Source organism: Hylobates moloch, unplaced genomic scaffold, assembly GCF_009828535.3.
Source record: "Hylobates moloch isolate HMO894 unplaced genomic scaffold, HMol_V3 SCAFFOLD_9, whole genome shotgun sequence".
In the NCBI taxonomy this organism is placed as follows: domain Eukaryota; kingdom Metazoa; phylum Chordata; class Mammalia; order Primates; family Hylobatidae; genus Hylobates; species Hylobates moloch.
Window position 1 is genome coordinate 71,241,278 of NW_026652284.1, and position 22,581 is coordinate 71,263,858.

The 22,581-nt window shown below is 37.7% G+C and overlaps 1 protein-coding gene across 1 annotated transcript in view; it reads left to right on the plus strand.

The window, feature by feature from the left end:
• The window catches only part of LRRC69 (leucine rich repeat containing 69), a 131,872-nt gene that overhangs the window by 16,589 nt on the left and 92,702 nt on the right, over positions 1–22,581 (plus strand). Inside the window, exon 2 of the mRNA XM_058444074.1 lies at positions 1,278–1,463. Within this exon, the coding sequence (XP_058300057.1) occupies positions 1,281–1,463 (183 nt within the window). The 5' untranslated portion in view covers positions 1,278–1,280. The remainder of the gene's footprint in view (positions 1–1,277; positions 1,464–22,581) is intronic.

The following is a 22,581-nucleotide window of genomic DNA, read 5'->3' on the forward strand; positions in this document are numbered from 1 at the left end:
CACTTTCCCCCCGGATTATTTTAAAGAAAACTCAAGATATCATTTTATTTCACTTGAACATTTCAGTATGCATTTCTGAATGTTAAGCACATTTAAAATAAATACTACCACCATACCATTTTCACATGTAACAGAATTAATTTCTCTCATCTAATAGCCCATGAACAAATTTCCCTGAGATGTTTGTATTCAACTGAAGATTCAAATACAGTCCGGACATTGCATTTAGCTGTTATTTGCCCTAAGTTTCACTTACATCATAACAGTTTTCCCTCCTTTTTATTAATGTCTTTCATTTGTTGGTGAAACCTTGTGACATTGGACCAGGGACCAGTCCTGTAGAATCTTCCATATTATAGATTTGACTGAGTGTTTCCCTATAATGAACTTAACTTATTCTCTAGTTCTGTTTTTTTGTAAATAGTAGTTAGATCTTGAAGCCATGATTAGATTCAGATTTAATTTTTGGGCAGGAACATTTCATAGGTGGTGCTGCTGTGTACTTTTTAATTCATTACTTCATAAGGCTTATAATGTGATTGTCTCAATTTTATTGATGCTAAAATGATTAGTGAGTTATTAACCTGATCACTTGTTTATAAAGTTCCTCATCAACCTTTCATCTAATACTTTTAGTCTCCAATTATGATTTTTGCATAGCTCTATTATTTTATTAGAATTTGTAAAAATTGTGATTAGTTATTTTTTCTTTCTCATTTATTAGTTTCAATTCTTGTGAATAATAACTTTATTATTAAGTTATATTTAAGTGCAGTTTGTACTGGAAGAGCAGAATAAATGCTTATATTTTTTCCTTTATCAATTTTCAGACTGAGTTGGTGCACTAGTAATTCCCAGGGTGAGTAAGGTTTCTTTTTAAAAAATCCCATTATGAACTCAGATTTTAATGTGTTTTGATTTCAGTCTACTCTAGATTATTTTTTTCTGATCCTTAATATTTTCTATCTTAGACTAGTGGGAGCTCCTAGAAGTTCAATTCTGTGTCCTCATTAATCTCTGATAACTTCAACATCGCAGGCATAAGCTATCTTAGGCTTACATTATACATTTCCTGCCCCAAACCTGGACCATCTACTTTCCCTTCATATCTTTCACATAGGAAAATAATCTAATGCTTCCCCCCTTCAACCTGGTGGATCTCAGAATGTTCTTGTTTCTATGACACACCAATTCTGTAATTAGAGGTTCTAAAGCTGTATAATAAAGAACTCTAATCTCTAATGGTTACCTTCTTTGTTTTCTACTTCTTTTCCAAGATCATGACTGAGAGATTGTTAATAAAAGCATTGAGTGGTGGTAAAAATACGAAGATCATTACTTTGAATGGGAAGAAGATGACAAAGATGCCCTCAGCATTAGGAAAACTGCCTGGCCTGAAGACTCTAGTCCTTCAGAATAACCTAATCCCCAAAGTGTGTCCAGAGTTACACAAGTTGACCCAGGTGAGGAACAGTGTTTTCTTGTTGTTGTTTGGTATTGAAGATGGAAAACAGGAAGAGAGAAAAAATGGGTAAGAGACAGAACAATAACACTTCGATCTATGGAGACTTAGGTCTCTGGAGACTTAATGTGGAGTGTTGCTAGAGAGGCATCAGAAGGCTTTCTCCCTTAGGGAATTCCATGTGGTAGGGAGAGATGTTTCAATTTATTCATGTGCTCTTTGGCCCATGTCTGGAGTCAGGGGACTAGGTCTCTGCCACACCCATCTTTCTAGAGGCTGTCATCTGGAAAGGGGTTGGAAACCTCTGGTCGTCTACCTTGGGGGCTCACATCTGGAAGTAGTTTTGAGGAGCCAGGAGATGCTGTTCACCCTGGGGACTGTCCTGAAGCTTTTGCATTTAGAACGAAGAGACATTTAGGATGTAGCAAGGGAGTTCCTTTTCAATTTCCTAGGGCAGGCTGAAACTTTGAAATGGAGTGTTGGCAGGGAATAGGAAGGAGGGGACATTTATTTCTCCTGAAATAGTCTTTAAAGGAAGGTTAATATTTTAAATAAAAAATACTCTGTTTTAAAGAGCAATAGTTGACATGAATGAATCCCAGATGCTTGTGTTAAACCTTTCTGCCTAACAATGTGAAACTCTAGCTGCCAAAAATCTTGAGGTTGAGAGAAGGCAAGGGATATTAACTTTTGTAATTTTCTTTTTGTTCACTGCTGAATTGTCATCAGCACAGGAAGAACCTATAAGCAGCTAAGGCGTTATAGCTCATTAATTTTGAGTTTACAGTTCCAAAAAATAAATCTGTATTTTCTTACTTTCACCCTACCTCATTTCCTTTTAGGTTTAAGAAACTGAGTTTGTAATCTGTAGTTGTATCTTTATAAGAAATAGGGTAACTTTTACAAAGTCCTTCCTTCATTAGTAATTGCAGAAAGTACACTTGTAGTTACAAGACAACAAGGACTTGGAATTTTTTAATAGGAAAGAGGAGTTTCTTTGCAAAAGAATTTGGGACTTGACTGAGTCATGAACCTATTCTCTCCCTCTATTTGAATTTATTTCCATTAAAGTAATACTAACCATTGGTTACAGAGAATTAAATATTACAAAAAGCTTATAGCAAGAAGCTATCTTCTATCCCACTTCCCCTCATCCTCAATCCTGATCTCCATATATAACCACTTTTAACTCATCTATTTTATTGATTTGTCTATTTTTGGCATCATTTTTCTTCATCTTCTAGATATAGTTATATTAATATATCTATTGTATATTGGTCCACATGTGGAATTAGGGGATTAGGTCTACAGGTATCTTTTACATGTAATGTTACTACACCTTTATTTCTTCCTTCATCAACTGCAGTCTCTTTTGACTCACCACTTCATAAGATGACAGTGTCAGCCTCTGTAATCCGCCTTCAGCTGTCTTTTCCTCTCCCCCCTCACAAACTCTGAAGTTTTTACTTTTATAAGACTTATAGCTTTTATATCCTATTCAGTTATAACCATAATTAAATATTTGTTTTGTGTCTTGGGTAACTCTGAACTTCTAAAAATATATATTACTAATAAATAAATATTCACATGGAGTCAATTAATCTATGATTATATTTTCTTTCTTACATGCAATTTTTGTTCCCTTGGAGTTTCTAATAACCTTTCCTTTGTTCTTATGCCTTAGCTTTATGGTGGCCTCGTTTTATTTCAAACCATATTATTTTTTTCTGTCAAATGTACTTTTCCTTGAGAGACTTCCCTCCAAGACCCTCCATCCTCTGCCCCACTCTAAGTTGACTGCTATCTAGGTTTGCTAGATACTGTCAGCCAAAGACATTCCCTTTGTTGCTCTCTTCAGTTGGACCCACTGTTTCCTGTATCCTGTATTTTCCTTTCTTAGCTTGCTCTCTTAGTTTTTCAGGAGTCTTGAGAAATCATCCTAGTCTGGGTATGTGGTAGTTAAATTGTTTGATCCCTTGCATATCTGAAAATGTCTGTATTCTTGTCTCACACTTGGTTAATAGTTTGTTTAGTAAAAAGTTACACATTCCAAGATATATTTCCATAGGAAAAAGCCCCAAGAGTCTGATTATCATTACATTGTCTTCTTCTTTTGGCTCCCTTTATTACTTGCCCTCTCATTCTTCTAGTTAGGGGTAACCTACATGTTGACTTCTGTTTGTTCACTCTCAGTTCCTTCACCAGGGAGCTGGCTCAGCCCAGTGCTTATTTTTAAAGAGGAAATTACACCATTAAGAATTCAACCGATTTGCGACTAGGCTGCTTATAGTCTATTCTATCTTTAAAGTAGTTTAAAAGTCAGATTCAGGCCAATGGCATTATGTTTAGCTGTTCATGAGCTAGCAGTTTTTCTTATATAGGGTCTTGGAGAAATTGTGGAGTTTTGGGGAAAAAAAAACAATTTTCCCTATGTAATGGGAGTTCTAGAAGCATGCTAGATAAAATGTGCTAGAAACCCTCAAAGAATGGTTGTAGATTATCATAGAGTTCAGATATACAGCTCCATCCCTCTCACAGTTGGTAATAAAGGGCAGATGGCCCGATGCAGTGGCTCACACCTGTAATCCCAGCAGTATGGGAGGCCAAGGCGGGCAGATTGATTGGGCTCAGTAGTTTGAAACTGGCCTCGGCAACATAGTGAGACCTCATCTCTACAAAAAAATAACAATTAAAAATTAGCCAGGCACAGTGGCACGTTCCTCTGGTCCCAGAGGATTGCCTGAGCCCGGAATGTGGGAGGTTGCAGTGAACTGAGATTGTGCCACTGCACTCCAGCCTGGGCTGCAGAGTGATTCTGTCTCAAAAAAAAAAAAAAAAAAAAAAAGGAAAGGCAGATGAAGGTTTCACAGAAAGAGACAGCTTAGAGAATTGAAAAGGAGAGTTTAGAAGTGCTGGCACAACTTAACTGGTTCAGCAGTTACCAGCTATATACAAGGCACTTAGTTTCTTTGGGGCTCAATTTCTGCCTTCATTTATTTAATCCACAAATAAGCAATGAGGACCATCTGTGTCTCAGGCACTCAGAACTGGTGATTCAGTGAGGAGCAAAACAGATGGAAATCTCTGCCCTCATAGAGTTTATGTTTTAGTTAGGAGTGATGTAAGAAACAAGCAAAATAGGGCGTGAGGCAGTGATTAGTGTTAAGGCGAACAATAAAGCAGAGAGAAGGTGCAGGGCATATTGTGACATTCAGCTGACCTGACTGATGCCACAGAGTGTCTTGTGGGCTTTGTAACTTGGTGATGTGTATGTCAAAATTCGGTGATTGGCCAGGCGCAGTGGCTCACGCTTGTAATCCCAGCACTTTGGGAGGCCTAGGCGGGTGGATCACGAGGTCAGGAGATCGAGACCATGGTGAAACCCTGTCTCTACTAAAAATACAAAAAAATTAGCCAGGCGTGGTGGCGGGCGCCTGTAATCCCGGCTACTCGGAGAGGCTGAGGCAGGAGAATGGCGTGAACCTGGGAGGCGGAGCTTGCAGTGAGCCGAGATTGCGCCACTGCACTCTAGCCTGAGCGACAGAGCAAGACTCCATCTCAAAAAAAAAAAAAAAAATTCGGTGATTATAATTCTTATTCTAACAGTTTTCTCTAAAATTCTCTTGTACTTTTAAAGTTAATTTGAACTCTTTCTTATGTTGCTATAGTCATACCCTTTATCAATGTTTAAAGCTACCCATCTACCTATGACTTTTGTTTCATTTTGTTTTATGTCTACAGTGTTTATCTTTTGAAGTAGGCTTTTATCATCATACGAAGTCCAGTTTGCCCTAATATACTGATTTTTTGGTCATATTTCCCACAGAATGCAAAGTATTAACATAGTCTTGATTTTTTTTTTAAGTTCCTAGAACAAAAACACTACCTTTAAATTTCTTTACTCATAAAATGCTAACAGAATAACAACATCAACCATTTACTGGGAGCCAAGCATAGTATCAGGAGCTTATCATTTTCTACAACTTGCAAGGAAGTTATTACCCTCATACTGTTAATAAAATTTATGGTTCAGGAAGAGGTTAAATTACTTGCTAAAGGTCACTCAACCAGTAAATATAAAATGAGGTCTCCTTGGAGGTTGCTTTCAGCTCTATTGTGTTATTATTCTATATATTTAGTGTGAAATTTATCTGGGTATGGTGTTCAATTTATAGTTCTTAAAAACTGAGTTGCCTAAAGATGGCTGCTTTGAACACTACATGCATTGTCCCCTCCTCCCATTTGTTTGCATATTTTTTTTCTTTTAAGAAACGGGTCTTGCTCTGTCGCCCACGCTGGAGTCTACTGGTGTGATCATAGCTCACTGCAGCCTCGAACTCCTGTGCTCAAGTGATCCTCCTACTTCAGCTTCCCAAGTAGTTGCAGCTACAGGCGTGTGCCACTACCCCTGGCTAATTAAAAAAATTTTTTTTGTTTGGAGACAGGGTCTCACTTTGTCATCCAGGCTGGCCTTGAACTCCTGGCTTCAAGCAATCCTCCCACCTCAACCTCCCAAAGTGCTGGGATTACATGTGTGAGCCACCCCACCTAGTCCATAGTGATTCTTGTATGATTATTATTATTATTGTTATTATTATTATTTTTGAGACAGAGTCTTGCTCTGTCACCCAGGCTGGAGTGCAGTGGCATGATCTCGGCTCACTGCAACCTCCGCCTCCCAGGTTCAAGTGATTCTCCTTCCTCAGCCTCCTGAGTAGCTGGGATTACAGGCGCCTGCCACCATGCCTGGCTAATTTTTTTGTAGAGATGGGGTTTCGCCATGTTAGCCAGGCTGGTCTTGAACTCCTGACCTCAGATGATCTGCCCACCTTGGCCTCCCAAAGTGCTGGGATTACAGGCATGAGCCACCGCACTTGGCCCATAGTGATTCTTTTAACAAATATTTACCATTCATTTTCTTGCATCTATGCCGTTCCTAAGGATATAGATGTGTACAAAGTGTGGTCCCTGCCTTCATATTTGGGGATTAAATTAAATGTTTATATATTTAAAGCTCCATGGCTGGCATGTAGAAGCTTTAAATACATTTTAGCTATTATGATTAGTGTTACCATTATGATATGACGAGCAACAATGATAAAATGAGGGGGTAGGGGTTCTTTAGTAAAGAACCTACTTTAGATCCTACTTCCATTTTTCTTTGCTAATTTAACTAGTGAAGCTCTGGAAAATTTCAATCACTTCTAATGACAATGAAAAAATGGGTTAATGTCCTATAATTTATGGTGAATGCATTTGGACTGTGGCTCTTGAAGTATGGGGATGTCAACAATTTTCAGAGAAGCACTTTATGAATTTTGAGGGCAAAGATCTTGTCTCATCCCTATTGCTTTTTACTTCCTAACTCATATAATGTCAACATGAGTGAAATGGAAGTAATTTTCAAAGTCCTGCCTAACCAAACACACGTAGGAACAAAGGTGCCTCATAGGTAAAACAAATAGCCATCATCTCTAATTGTGTGCAGCATTGTTGACATGCATCATAAAGTCAATGGCAGTGTGGCAAAATTCCCCTTAGGCTGCTCACATGTGCAGCTGACCAGGACAAAGATATGGTCTGCCATAGCTTTTTATTTGGCCATAAACAATTGACAGTAAATAAGACCAACTCTAACCAGATTTGAGTAGTTTATAAACTTACTAATTGTGTCCTTAATCTCTCCTTTTCATACTTTTGCTGTCCTTAATGACCTTTAACCCAATCAACTTCATTCATTCATACATTAAACAACTAGTTAGTGTGTCTGCAGTGGAGTAGGCACTCTCCTCAGTGGTAGCAGTACACAAAGGAACAAAATCATTCATATATCCCTAATAGGTTTAGTGGGGAAAGTTAATGAAACATCCAAATAAGTGTATTATTACAATTGTGAAATATTACACTTGTGCTGTAGGAGAATTGTGAAAAGTGCTGTAAAGGAGAATTGTGTTGTACTATGAGTCTCTAGTCAGGCAAGTCTTGTGCTATGAGAGTCTCTAGTCAGAGAAGTCAGAGAAGGTGATTGTGAAAACGTGCAACTGAGCTAAGATCTAAAGCAAGCTTGTCCAACCCGTGGCCCACGGGCCACATGAGGCCCAGGACAGCTTTGAATGTGGCCCAACTCAAATTCATAAATGTTTTTAAAACATTATGAGATGTTTTTGTTATTTATTTATTTATTTTTAAGCTCATCAGCTATCATTAGTGTTAGTGTATTTCATGTGAGGCCCAAGATAATTCTTCTTCCAGTGTGGCCCAGGGAAGCCAAAGAATCAGACATCCCTGATAAGGAACAAATTATGCAGAGGAAGAGGAAAGGAATGACCATGAGCAGAGACTTCCCGTAACTCTTCCTCCTTGGGCATTCTGGTCTCACTTTCTAACCCAAGCAGAACAGAGAAGATCCCTGTCATTTATACTGTTTGTCAGCATCAAGCCTTTCTCTTCTCCTGTTCCATCCACGGAAAATCTCTTCTTTTTCCATCAGTTAGGTAATGCCTCCTATTTCCTAAGCCTGGCTATCAAAACAGGGATTCATTATCCTGTTTTGTTGTGTCCTGTCCTGGTAAAAGGGCACATAGTACCTCCTCTCCAGGAACCGTTCATGTCTCCTTTGCCTCCGCTTTCATGCGGAGGCGTGTATTAGGTCTCTTGAACCCCTGCTGGAAATCCAGCTTCTGTCTCTGCTGGCAGGCATCTAGAAAAGACCCAGCCCTCTTCTTTCCTTCACCAGTGATGTGGAACAACTGATATACTCTATCTGTAGACCTGCCTTGACTCATCTGAAAAGTAGGCCTCGTCATTCTTAGCTCCTAAAGTTGCCATCACTGTTATCTACCTAATATAGGATGCCTTATCCATATTGTTTACATAGAAAATTTTAGCCGAACCTTCATTCAAACTTCCAAACACTTAAGATTTTACATTTTAGTTGAGTGTCATTTTAATTGAATGTTAAGATTTTACATTTTAATTGAATTCTAATAATTTGAAACTCTTGTCCTTCCTTCTTATTCTTTCCTTATGAAGTTTTTGATGGGATATTAAAAGGCAATGCCTTGATAATCTTCTTATGTTAATGCCAGTAGAGAATCCTTATTATATTTCTTGACATTGAGCTTAACTTTGGGATTTAAGGGGCCAGCAGTAAGAGGTTGTGGGGATCTCCATGAAATATCTAGAGATTAGATAACATGCTGGCCCATGGAAACTTCCCCTCAATTTCTAGTGAAATTATAATTGTTTTGAGAAATATGACTTTGTTAGGAAGTTACTGCAAAATTAAATAGTAGCTTTGAAATTGGCAGTTATTCATATAAATAAATTCCTTCAGGAAGAGCTGGACTCAGAAGCAGTTTGGCAGTTGTATTAAACAGTGGTTTTAAGGATGCCACAGATTTCTTTAAAAAAGGCATTGATAAGAATTAGCAGATTGAACCATAAATTGAACCTCCTTCCATACGTTGACCATACATATGCTAATTCAAAATTGTAAAATCCAGTTATTATTCCCTCATTAATTTGATTCGATTACCTTTACAAAATAGTTTACAGAACCTGACACGTATATTATATACTATTTGATTATAGTAAATGTGAATATTCACTCTTCTTAAGGAAGTTAAAGATTCACTCTTCTTAAGGAAGTTAAGTAGTTCAAACATATTTATACATCTTATAGGCAAATAATCTAATAGTTTATTCCAAAATGGTATAACCATGATTTAGTTTAGGAAGACAGTCTTCCAGATAAAGATGGACATTTGAGAATTTTTTTTAATACAAAAGGTTTTATCTGGCCAGGTGCAGTGGCTCACGCCTGTAATCTAAGCACTTGGGGAGGCTGAGGTGGTGGGGATCACCTGAGGTCAGAAGTTCGAGACCAGTCTGACCAACATGGTGAAACCCTGTCTCTACTAAAAATACAAAATTAGCTAGGTGTGGTGGCACATGCCTGTAAACCCAGCTACTTGGGAGGCTGAGGCAGGAGAATCACTTGAACCTGGGAGGTGGAGGTTTCAGTGAGCCGAGATTGTGCCATTGCACACCAGCCTGAGTAATAAGAGCAAAACTCCATCTCAAATAAAAGGCCGGGGAGTGGGGGAGTTTATCTAAGTTAGTCAAAACCAAGTAATTAAAATATATAATAAGTAGCATAGAGTTTTCTAGTGATAATTAATAGCTACAAGCATGGAATAATTAAATATTAAGAGAGGCTGTCTGGTCCAAGTTCTAGGCCTACATATGATATGCACTACATTGAATTGAATATAGGGGTTAGTGAGAATGAGCAGGCTTGAATAAAGAAAGCATGCAACTCATTAGAAGGAAATAAATAAAGCTGGGCAAATAAGAACAGATTAAGCTCAAAAGATATTTGATTTTGAAAATAAAAACTGATGTGGAGCCATAATAACTATTCCATAGTTTGAGTTTTTACAGAGATGATCTAAGCAGGCATCATTCAACTAATATTTATTGAGCAACTATTATATTCCAGATATTGTTCTTTGAATGCTAGATGAATCACACAGAGACCCTGTCATTGGTAAATTTCCTATTTAATAGTAGAGGTAAAATATACATGTGAATCATGGAATCAACAGAAATGCCCATCAATGATAGGCTGGATAAAGAAAATGTGGTACATATATACCATGGAATACTATGCGGTCATTAAAAAATGAGATTATGGGCCGGGCACAGTGGCTCATGCCTGTAATCCCAGCACTTTGGGAGGCCAAGGTGGGTGGATCACGAGGTCAGAAGTTCAAGACCAGCCTGGCCAAGATGGTGAAACCCCATCTGTATTAAAAATACAAAAAATTAGCTGGGCACAATGGCAGGCGCCTGTAATCCCAGCTACTCGGGAGGCTGAGGCAGGAGAATTGCTTGAACTCAGAGAGTGGAGGTTGTAGTGAGCTGAGATCGTGCCACTGCACTCCAGCCTGGGTGACAAAGTGAGACTCCATCTCAAAAAAAAAAAAAAAGAAAAAGAAAAATGAGATTATGTCCTTTCCAGGGACATGGATAGAGTTGAAGGCCATTATTCTTAGCAAACTAACGCAGGCATGGAAAACCAAATACCACATGTTGTCACTTATAAGTGGCAGCTAAATGATAAGAACGCATGGACACGTAGAGGGGAATAACACACACTGGGGCCTATCAGAGAGTGGAAGCTGAGAGGAGAGAGAGGAGCAGGAAAAATACCTAATGGCTACTAGGTTTGGTACCTGGGTGACAAAATAATCTGTGCAACAAACCCCCATGACACAAGTTTACCTATGTAACAAACCTGAACATGTATGTACCCCTGAACTTAAAAGTGAAAAAAATAAAAAATATATACAAGTCATTATAATATATATAATAATAATTGATAATAGAAAGTACACTGTGCTATGCAAATGCAAAAGGAAGATGCCTTCATGGGGAAGATGGTAAATCTCAAGGGGAAGCATTAAGCACAAAAATCTGTTATAATTATTGGAGAACCAAGATATTGTTAGTATTTAATGAAAACAGAATCCTGAAACACATTATTGCTGCAGAAACAATAAAGAATTTTTATCCAGCAAAATTAACAGTCCTTCTGTGGCCATTTTTCTCATTCCGTGAAAATGTCATTCAGAAGTGGCTGTGACCTGGGACCTCAAAGCCGTGATCACTCTGCATGTACCTGTGCTCCAGACCCAGCTCTGCAGCTGCTCTGCATGCACTTGCACCTCTGACAGTGGCATCTCTGTGGCCCAAACACGCCCATGTGCTGGACCTACCACCAAGGGGCATCCCCTTGGCCCCAACTTCCCCCAATAGAAGGAAAAGAGATAAGCAGCACTGCAGCACCTTTTACTGCCAAGGACCCCAATATATGCAAATCAATCAATGTGATACAACACATTAACAAAACGAAAGAAAAAAACCCAGATCATTATCACAATAGATGCAGAAAAAGCATTTGACAAAGTTCAGCATCCATTCATGATGAAAGCTCTCAACAAAATAGGTATAAAAGGAATTTACCTTAACACAATATAGGCCATATATGAGACTCCCACAACTAACATCATAGTCAGTGGGGAAAAGCTGCAAGCTTTTTCTGTAATATCTGGTACAAGGAAAGAATACTTACTTTCTCTACTTTTCAACATAGTACTGGAAGTCCTAGTCAACAAATAAGGAAAAAGAAAGGCAACCAAATCAGAAAATAAATAATGTTATCTCTGTTTGCAAATGACATGATCATGTACGTAGAATAGTCTGAAGACTCAGACTCAATAAAAAACCTGTTAGAACTAATTAATGAATTCAGTCAAGTTGCAGGTTATAAAATAAACATACTAAAAATCAATCATATTTCTATATACAAGGAATAAAGTATCTGAAAAGGGAATTAAAAAATCAATCCATTTACAATAGCAATAAAAATAATAAAGTACTCACAAACAACCAAACAGGTCAAAGATTTATACATGAAAAATTATAAGACATTAATAAAGGAAGTTGAAAAAGATACATGTAAATGGAAAGACATCCCTTCTTCATAGATAGGAAGAATTAATATTGTTAAAATGTCCATATTACTGGAAGTGATCTCCATATTCAGTGCAGTTCCTATCAAAATCCTAATGGTATTCTTCACAAAAATAGAAAAAACAATTTTAAAATACATATGGAACTACAAAACAACCTGAATAGCCAAAACAATATTGAGCAAAGACATGAAAGCTAGAGGCGTCATACCTCCTGATTTCAAAATATATTACAAAGCCACAGTAATCAAAACAGTGTGGCTTAGGCATAAAAACAGACACATAGACCAATGGGACAGAATAGAGAGCCCAGAAATAAATCCACATATGTATGATCAACTAACGTTTGAAAAGGGTGCCAAGAACACACATTGGGGAAAGGATAGTGTCTTCAATAAATGTTGGGAAAATTAGATATCCACATGGAAAAGAATTAAATTGGACCTTTATGGTATACAAAAATCAACTTAAAATGGATTAAAGACTTTAATGTAACACTTGAAACTGAAACTACTAAAAGGAAATATAGGGAAAAACTTCTTGACATTGGTCTGGACAATGATTTTTTGGACATGGTGCCAAAAACAAAGGCAACGATAGCAAAAATGGTAAAATGGATAATTTAAAACTAAAAACCTGCACAGCAAAGGAAACAATCATCAGAATAAAATGACATCCTACAGAATGGGAGAAAATATTTGCAAAGCATATATATGATAAGTCGTTAAAATACAAAATATATAAGGAACTCATGCAACTCAATAGCAAGAAACAAACAAATAACCTGATTTAAAAATGGGTAAAAGGGCCAATAGGAGGATCATTTGAGACCAGGAATTCAAGACCAACCTACACAACATTGCAAGACTTGTCTCAAAAAAAAAAAAAAAAAAAAAAGCTAAAGGACCTAAATAGCCATTTTTCAAAAGAAGACATGTAAATAGCCAATAGGTATATGAAAAGGTACTCAGCTTCACTAATCATCAATGAAATGCAAAGCAAAACAAAAGTGAAATATTACTTTACACATGTTAGAATGGCTGTTATCAGAAAGAAAAAAGCAAGTATTCACAAGGATGTGGAGAAAAGGAAATGTTTGTACATCGTTGGTAGGAATGTAAGTTGGTACAGTCATTATGGAAAGCAGTAAGAAGATTCCTCAAAAAATTAATAGTAGTATGATCCAGCAATCCCACTCTGGGTATATATCCAAAGCAAATGAAATCAGTATGTTGAAGAGGTATCTGCACTCCCATGTTCATTGCAGCATTATTCACAATAGCTAAGATATGGGAACAACCAAAATGTCCATCAATGGACAAATGAATGAAGAAAATGTTCGTGTGTGTCTGTGTGTTTGTGTGTGTGTGTGTGTGTATATATATATATATATATATGCACATATGTCATGTAATGCCTAACAGCATTTCAGTTAACGATGAACCACATATATGACAGTGGTCCCATAAGATTATACGGTATTCTCACTGTACCTTTTCTATGTTTAGATACTTTCTGATACGCAAATACTTACCATTATGCTACAATTGCCTTTAGTATTCAGTACAGTAACATACTGTATTGCATAGGTTTTTAGCCTAAGAGCAATAGACTATACCATATAGCATAGTAGGCTTATAGTAGGTGCATAGTAGGCTTATACCATCTAGGTTGGTGTAAGTACTATGATGTTCACACAATGACAAAATTGCCTAACGATGCATTTCTTAGAATGTGTCCCCATAGTAAAGTGACACATGACTGTATATGCATTGGAATATTACTTAGATTTAGAAAAGAAAATTCTATCATTTGCAGCAACGTGGATGAGCCTGGCAGACATTATACTAAGTGAAATAAACCAGATGCAGAAAGACAGATACTACATGATTTCATTTATACATGGAATATAAAAGTGTCAGACTCAGAATCAGAGAGTAGAATGGTGGCTACAAGGGTCTAGGGAGAGGGAGATAAGGGGAGATGTAGGTCAAAGGGTACAAAGTTTCAGTTATGTAAGATAAATAAGTTTTGGAGAGCTAATGCACAATGATGTGACTATAGTTAATATTGTATAGTATACTTGAAATTTGCTCAAGGGGTAGATCTGAAGTGTTCTGATCATACATACACACACAGAGAAGTTACAAGAAACAGTTTGAGATAAATGGGTGGGAAAGCTGTTAAATAATAGGATGAGATTTTCTTTTGCAGGCCATCTATTTTATTCAGAGGTTGAAAACACATGCCTCCAGGCAGGTAACATATGAGAAAAAGGGACCAGGAAGGAACTGTGGCAAACTGGTAGCTCATACATGCATAGTCAATAGTGACAGTCCAGCCAGTCCCCAGCACTGGTGGATTTTTGTCACAGCAGGATTGTATATTTAAAGGTTCTGTGGAAAGAAATACTATTTTTAAAATACTGTGTTTATTAGTCATACCAGTTTCTGAGCTAAGAGTTTAGGCTTAATTCAGCAAATGGGATGCATTGTTCTCTACGTACTAAAGTATGCAGGAATATTTCTTTAAACTTTTCCAGTCTAAATGTTTCTTAAATTTTTGCCCAAACATCTGGGAAGAAGTACCAGTCTCTTAGTTTCTATCAGATATCTCCCTTTTTGCAATTTGTAAATCAAAGTGATTTTCTAAATTCAGTCAAATAGGAGAGGAAAATAGAATTGCTGTTGGTAACTGTGCCTCCTAACTATGGTTAGCAAGTTCTGAGGGTGAAACAAAGCTGACCCTGGAGTTGCTCCTTGGCACTGCCAGCAAGGCTGCTTTGGGTTCCTTGCCCGTGGTTGACCCTGCACATGGAGATCCTGCCGATCCCACTCATATTTACAGGTGTCACTCCTGCAGGTAAGCCTAACATACATGGCTCTTCACCGTGAGCCAGGTAGTAAATATATGTGTGTAATTTAATCATGGTTTATAACCTATTAAATTTAATATCCCATGCCTAATAAAAGAGTTCTAGTGAATTTAGAAATATTTGAAAAAATGAGTTAGAAATTAAGAAAATAAGCAGGTTTTAAATTTGAAAACTAGTGAAGTGTCAATATGTATGTATGTGTGTATGCGTGTGTGTGTATCAGGTGTTTACTGCATTTCTAGCACCAGGTATGGCTAACATTTTGCCCCACAGTATTTTCCTGGGCCTAAAAGATTATCATTTAATAATATCTGCTGTTTGCCTGCCACTTTATTAAACTGTCTCTAATCCTTAAGACAACCTTAAGAAGTAAATGCCAGTATCCCCATTTTTATAAAGAAATAGAGGCTTAGGAATTTGAGTGACTTGCCCAAGATCACATATCCAGTACATTGCATAGCAAACAGCCTGTGTTTTGCCTACTGCACAATACAGACTCAAGAATGTGTACATGATAGGACAGGATATTTAAAATGAGAATTTCATGTATTCCATTTCATTTTGTGAGCATGTGTATGTGTGTGAGCATATGTGTCTGTATACATATATACATATATTTGTATTATGTGCATATATATGATCATTCTGAGCAATAGTAAATTCTTTTTAAAGATACGCAGTGCATTGCTGAAGACAGTGGAGGGTAGAAGTTAGGAATATAGGCCATAGAATGAACCTAGGTCGTTTCACCATAAATCATAGCCTGGACTTCAGATCCCTTTTCTGTAAGATCAGGGTTATTGCGAGGTCCACATTAGGCAATGTTCAGCTTGGCACAGTGTTTCATATATTTGGCACTTAATTTAAATTTAAATATTAGTCATTAGTATTGTGATTAATAGATTAATCAGTATATTTTCTCCTTAAATTTCTTGTCGTCTTCTCTCTTACTTATTAAAAATATCAGTATACATTGAACCTAGATTCTATAATCCAAAGGCATCAATGGACATTGAGATGCTTGCCTCATATCCAAGATGTAAGAGAAAGTGCACATGCCTATTTTAAGGCAGGCCACAGATAGGCTATAACTTTCAGGTATGAGTGGGTCAATACAATCAAACAAATCAAATCAAATTTAGTAAGAGCATAGACAGACAGTATTTGGAGCAAGTATACAAAGACATAGAAAAGACTATCTACAGGGAGGTTGGAAACATTTAGGATATACTGGGTAGAGAAATTATAGGTTCATCTTTTGGGCAGCTGTTTAGATATAATCTAGTAGGATTGAATAAAGGAAATTTAAGTCACAATACATCCATTCTTTGCATCTTTTGCTATGTAATGCTATAGGCAGGCAGTAATGAGTACTAGGTTGATTGCAATGAGATAGAACGGAAAAAGGTACATCTAAAAGGATTTTTAAGACTAAAACTTGGTGGCAGATTGAATTTAGGTGGAGGGAGAGAAAGATGTTCTAGGTAGCTCCAATGTTTGACCACCATAGGTTTATGAGAAGTGGGAGAAGCAGATCTAGTTTGTCCAGGGAGCATTGTCCAGTTTAATACTTTGAATTTAGAGTGATCCACTGGAGTTATCTTAGATGCCAAAACTAACAAGATCCACTTTTTTTTTTTTAACAGGGATAAATGTAAATTCCTATATTTAGGTTAAGAAATGAATTCAATTGCACAAGTCCAGGATGTGGGATATCTGCTTGACAGTTAGCTTAGGGGTTTTTATTGGCCACAGACAAAACTAATTATGCATCAACAATGTGCCTTGTTGCTGAAAGAGTACATGCCATGTTAGGCTGCATAATAGAAGTGTTGTCATCCACCTGAGGGAGACCCGTGGTCCCACTAGCATATGTGCTATGAGAGCTGATTTCCTGTCTCACCATAGGCTCCATCTTTTCAGAGATGGGTGCTCACAAAAATTAGAGAGTGGTCAGTATGGTCAGGGGTCTGGAAATTATGTCCTGAGGGAAATAGTTAAGGGAAAATGGAACAAATTTAGAGGGAATATGATAGCAATCTTCAAAAATTTGAAAGATCGTTATGTGAGAGAGAAGGAATGCAAATATTTATTATGATTGCTGTGAGAAAAATTGGGTAGAAATTTCAGAGAGCCTAAATATTAAAAAATTAAATATAGATAGCTAGTTCTTCCTAATAAGATAAAAGTGCTACCCATTACTGGGTGTGCTCATGGGGAAGGTATGTTAATTGCCCATCTGCATTCTGTATGTTGGTCTAGGTGACTTGTAAAATTTCCTTCTAGGCCAGGTGTGGTGGCTCATGCCTGTAATCCCAGCACTTTGGGAGGCTGAGGCAGGCGGATCATTTGAAGCCAGGGGTTCGAGACCAGCCTGGCCAACATGGCAAAAATCCCATCTCTACTAAAAATAAAAATAAAAAAATAGCCAGGCGTGGTGGCATATACCTACTACTTGGGAAGCTGAGACATGAGAATCACTTGAACCCAGGATGCAGAGGTTGCAGTGAGCCGAGATCGTGCCACTGCCCTCCAGCCTGGGGGACAGAGTGAGACTGTCTCAAAAAAAAAAAAAATTATTCTAATTGTAAGTTACGATAATTCCCTGGTTTATGGGTCTATGAGTAGCAATGGTGTCTTTCCATCTATAACCATACCAATTTCCAAGGGAGAGAGAATACCAATAGAACTTCATTCTACATGTAATTACTGAGAGATGCAAGCTTTAAAGCTTATCAAATAGTTGTCTGTCATATGACTAAAGCCTTCCTTCAGGAACTACACATACCATAGAGAATGTTACTAATGAAACACTGCCTACACTCTTTCTGGATATCTGCTATTTCTGCAGTTCTTTGTTAGTAAAACACCATTTGAAACAATGTTGTCAAAGCATTCCAAATATCTTACATCAAACGTCATCTTCTCAGAGACTACTTCTCTAATAACCCAATCTAGTCCTGAGTTACTTTCTATTGCATTATCCTGTTTTCTTTTTTCATATTTAAGACTAACTACTAACACACTATTTGTTTACTTATTTGTTGTCTGACTCACCTCCCAACATAGAAGCATTGTAGAGAGGGATCTTGTGTGTCTTGTTCACTCTTCCTCTAGCATTCAGAAATAGTACCATCATAGACATATCTTAAACATAATTGAATTAATGAAACATCTAGGTTGGGGCTTGAGGTGTTTCTCAAAGGTAACTCAATCCTTGCTACAGTGTTTCTGGACCTTTCCATATAATTTAAGTAATCTACACTGAAGCGCTGATGTATTTGCCATGGTGACAGAGTATAAATGCTACTACCTAGTCTTTAAGAGACATTTATGAATTTAAAGGAAATCAGTGAATCTTCCTTTGGTTATCCTATGCTATGAAGAATATTCCCAGTCCCACTCACTTCAACTTAGTTTTGACTTTGAAATCCTTTACAAGTTGAGGTTTTTATGTGAACCCTCTTCCTCTTCTCCAAGCTACATTCTTGGTTGCAGAGCTCAGAATTTCACATGGTAGCTTTTTCCAGTCAAAGGACCATGTGGTTAATGCATTATCCAGATAAAATGTCTTTTCCTAGATCATCTATCCATTTTACAATATCTTGGGAGCTAAGTTGGATGAGATAATCAACTGTGGTTGTCAGTCACCCTACTACATTCCCCTAGATTGCCTTTCTTTTTTTATTTTTTTAAATTTTATTATTATTATACTTTAAGTTTTAGGGTACATGTGCACAACGTGCAGGTTTGTTACATATGTATACATGTGCCATGTTGGTGTGCTGCACCCATTAACTCGTCATTTAGCATTAGGTATATCTCCTAATGCTATCCCCCCCCCCCCCCCACCCCACGTCAGTCCCCGGTGTGTGATGTTCCCCTTCCTATGTCCATGTGTTCTAATTGTTCAATTCCCACCCATTAAGAAAATCAGGATACAGTGAATTTACTGAGGCAAAGAAGTCAGGTTACTGTTCCGAAGCTCAAATTGCCTTAACGTACAAGCTGTCATTTTTACAAATCCATGAAAAAAGAGTAAGGAAATTGGTTCTTGAATAATATGGTCATGCCATTTTAAACTCTTTGTTTTTTCTCTTTTTGTTAAAAGAATGAAGAAAATATACTTAAATTACTCATAGTCCCACCACCAAGAAAAGATATTTTTCATTTGATTCAAATACATTCATTATTTATATTTGCCTTAATAATGAACATGTCATTTAATATTCTGCATCTTTTACTTAATATTATATAAGAAGCATTTTCTTATGATTCTACATCACCCTCATGATAATAATTATTTTTTTATTTTATTTTTTATATATATATATTTTTTTAATTTTATTATTATTACACTTTAAGTTTTAGGGTACATGTGCACAATGTGCAGGTTTGTTACATATGTATACATGTGCCATGCTGGTGTGCTGCACCCATTAACTCGTCATTTAACATTAGGTATATCTCCTAATGCTATCCCTCCCCCCTCCCCCCACCCCACAACAGTCCCCGGAGTGTGATGTTCCCCTTCCTGTGTCCATGTGTTCTCATTGTTGAATTCCCACCTATGAGTGAGAACATATGGTGTCTGGTTTTTTGTCCTTGCAATAATTTGCTGAGAATGATGGTTTCCAGTTTCATCCATGTCCCTACAACGGACATGAACTCATCATTTTTTATGGCTGCATAGTATTCCATGGTGTATATGTGCCACATTTTCTTAATCCAGTCTATCGTTGTTGGACATTTGGGTTGGTTCCAAGTCTTTGCTATTGTGAATAGTGCTGCAGTAAACATATGTGTGTATGTGTCTTTCTAGCAGCATGATTTATAATCCTTTGGGTATATACCCAGTAACTGGATTGCTGGATCAAATGGTATTTCTAGTTCCAGATCCCTGAGGAATCGCCACACTGACTTCCACAATGGTTGACCTAGTTTACAGTCCCACCAACAGTGTAAAAGTGTTCCTATTTCTCCATATCCTCTCCAGCACCTGTTGTTTCCTGACTTTTTAATGATCACCATTCTAACTGGTGTGAGATGGTATCTCATTGTGGTTTTGATTTGCATTTCTCTGATGGTCAGTGATGATGAGCATATTTTCATGTGTTTTTTGGCTGCATAAATGTCTTCTTTTGAGAAGTGTCTGTTCATATCCTTCGCCCAACCCCTTGATGGGGTTGTTTGTTTTTTTCTTGTAAATTTGTTTGAGTTCATTATAGATTCTGGATATTAGCCCTTTGTCAGATGAGTAGGTTGCGAAAATTTTCTCCCATTTTCTAGGTTGCCTGTTCACTCTGATGGTAGTTTCTTTTGCTGTGCAGAAGCTCTTTAGTTTAATTAGATCCCATTTGCCAATTTTGGCTTTTGTTGCCATTGCTTTTGGTGTTTTAGACGTGAAGTACTTGCCCATGCCTATGTCCTGAATGGTATTGCCTAGGTTTTCTTCTAGGGTTTTTATGGTTTTAGGTCTAACATGTAAGTCTTTAATCCATCTTGAATTAATTTTTGTATAAGGTGTAAGGAAGTGATCCAGTTTCAGCTTTCTACATATGGCTAGCCAGTTTTCCCAGCACCATTTATTAAATAAGGAATCCTTTCCCCATTTCTTGTTTTTGTCAGGTTTGTCAAAGATCAGATGGTTGTAGATATGCGGTGTTATTTCTGAGGGCTCTGTTCTGTTCCATTGGTCTATATCTCTGTTTTGGTACCAGTACCATGCTGTTTTGGTTACTGTAGTCTTGTAGTATAGTTTGAAGTCAGGTAGCGTGAGGATTGACTTGGCAATGCGGGCTCTTTTTTGGTTCCATATGAACTTTAAAGTAGTTTTTTCCAGTTCTGTGAAGAAAGTCATTGGTAGCTTGATGGGGATGGCATTGAATCTATACATTACCTTGGGCAGTATGGCCATTTTCACAATGTTGATTCTTCCTGCCCATGAGCATGAAATGTTCTTCCATTTGTTTGTATCCTCTTTTATTTCATTGAGCAGTGGTTTGTAGTTCTCCTTGCCTTTCAGAGTGACTTTTTCCTTTTCCTCAAACCTCCTAATCTCCTCCTCTCAGCAGATGACTTTGTTTCATATTTCTGTGAGAAAACATACACCATCCTTCAGGAACTCTCTCATCTTTTCATCACTAATTCATCTACTTATCTGATCCTCACTCACCCTTTCCTACCTTCCTTCCTACTACCCTTGATGAAGAGCCCTTACTCTTATCTAAGGCCAGCACCCACTTGTACTTTGTACCTGTCTCATCTTCTAAAGGATTTTGGTTCTGTGAGTGTCCCCATATTTAAGGCATGAGTTTCTAATCCCTACAGAGTTATTTCCATCAGCACATAAATAAGCTATACTATCATTTATCTTGGGGTTAGGGGGGAAACTCCAGCTTCTTCTTCATTGTCTAGTTTCCCTTCATAGCAAAAGTTCTTACACGAATTGTCTATTAGTCATTGTCTTTGCTTTCTCACATTTTCTGCACAGCCCACTTCAATCAGACTTTCTTCCCCAACACTTCACCCCTATTTTCAAGGTCACTAATCACTTTCCGATTGCTAAATCCAGTGGTTATTTCGATGCTTTTATTTAGCCTTCCCCTGGGATATGTCCCAAATTTTCCTTTTTAAAATACTTTTTGTTTCTTTTGCTTTTGCCTTGGATTCTGTTACACTATATATCTTGGAAATCCTGAAACATAGATTTTTGTAATATTGAGGCATTTCTCTCAGAAGAAACCTGTCCAGGAGTGAGGGAATCTGGACAGGGCAGGGAAAGAACCTGGATAAAGAGGTGGTTCCAGGAGAAATGTAGTCTCAGCCCAATCCTTTCAGAGCTTTGGGGCATGCCCTGCAGCACAGAGGCAAAGGGGTTGGGCCGTTATGTCCTGGCATCTGTCATGGTGTAGCGGCTGTCTGGGAGGATGGAGCAGAGGCACAACCTTCCAGGTAAAGCCCTTCCTTGCAGTTAAGGGAAATTCTTCTAAGAAGGATGCAGGAGAAAGTCCTCCCGGGATAAATTCATGGTAGCTGCGGATGGAGCACTACTCAGCTGTGGGATGTGGTGTACCAGATGCTTTAAATGGCCTATCTTTCCCTTCCACTTCAGCCACTTCTCAGTCAGTTCCTCTGCTGGGCTTGCATTCTCATCTCTTATAGTCCCACATGATGCCTTTTACTTACTGAAGGCTCACAAATTTATTCTGTGCTCTTGATTACTCCGGAGAACCCTAGAATTACATTTACAACTCCTACTTGACATTTTCGTTTAAAGATCTAAAAGCCTTCTTAATTTTAACGGGGATAAAACTAAACTCTTGCTTCCTTGTCCCTCCTCCAAACCTGCCCTTGTCACAGTTTCCCCATCTCAGGTGCTCAAGTTCCAAAGTTAGGTGCTATTCATGATTCTTCTATTTATCTTACATCATACAACATTCTGGCTCTTCATCCAAAGCATATCCCAAACCCATCCACGTCTCTCCAGGTCCACCACCCACTACCTAGCTAAAGCCATTGCCTCTTGCCTGCACCACTGCAGTATTGCCTCTGCGTTCTCTTTGTGTTTCACTTCTTGCTGCCCCTGCAGATTCTGCTATACAGATGCCAGGATGATCCTGTTAAAACACATGTCAAATAATGTTACACATATGCTTAAAACCCTACAGTCATTTCTCACTGAGCTTAGAGTAAAATCCCAACCC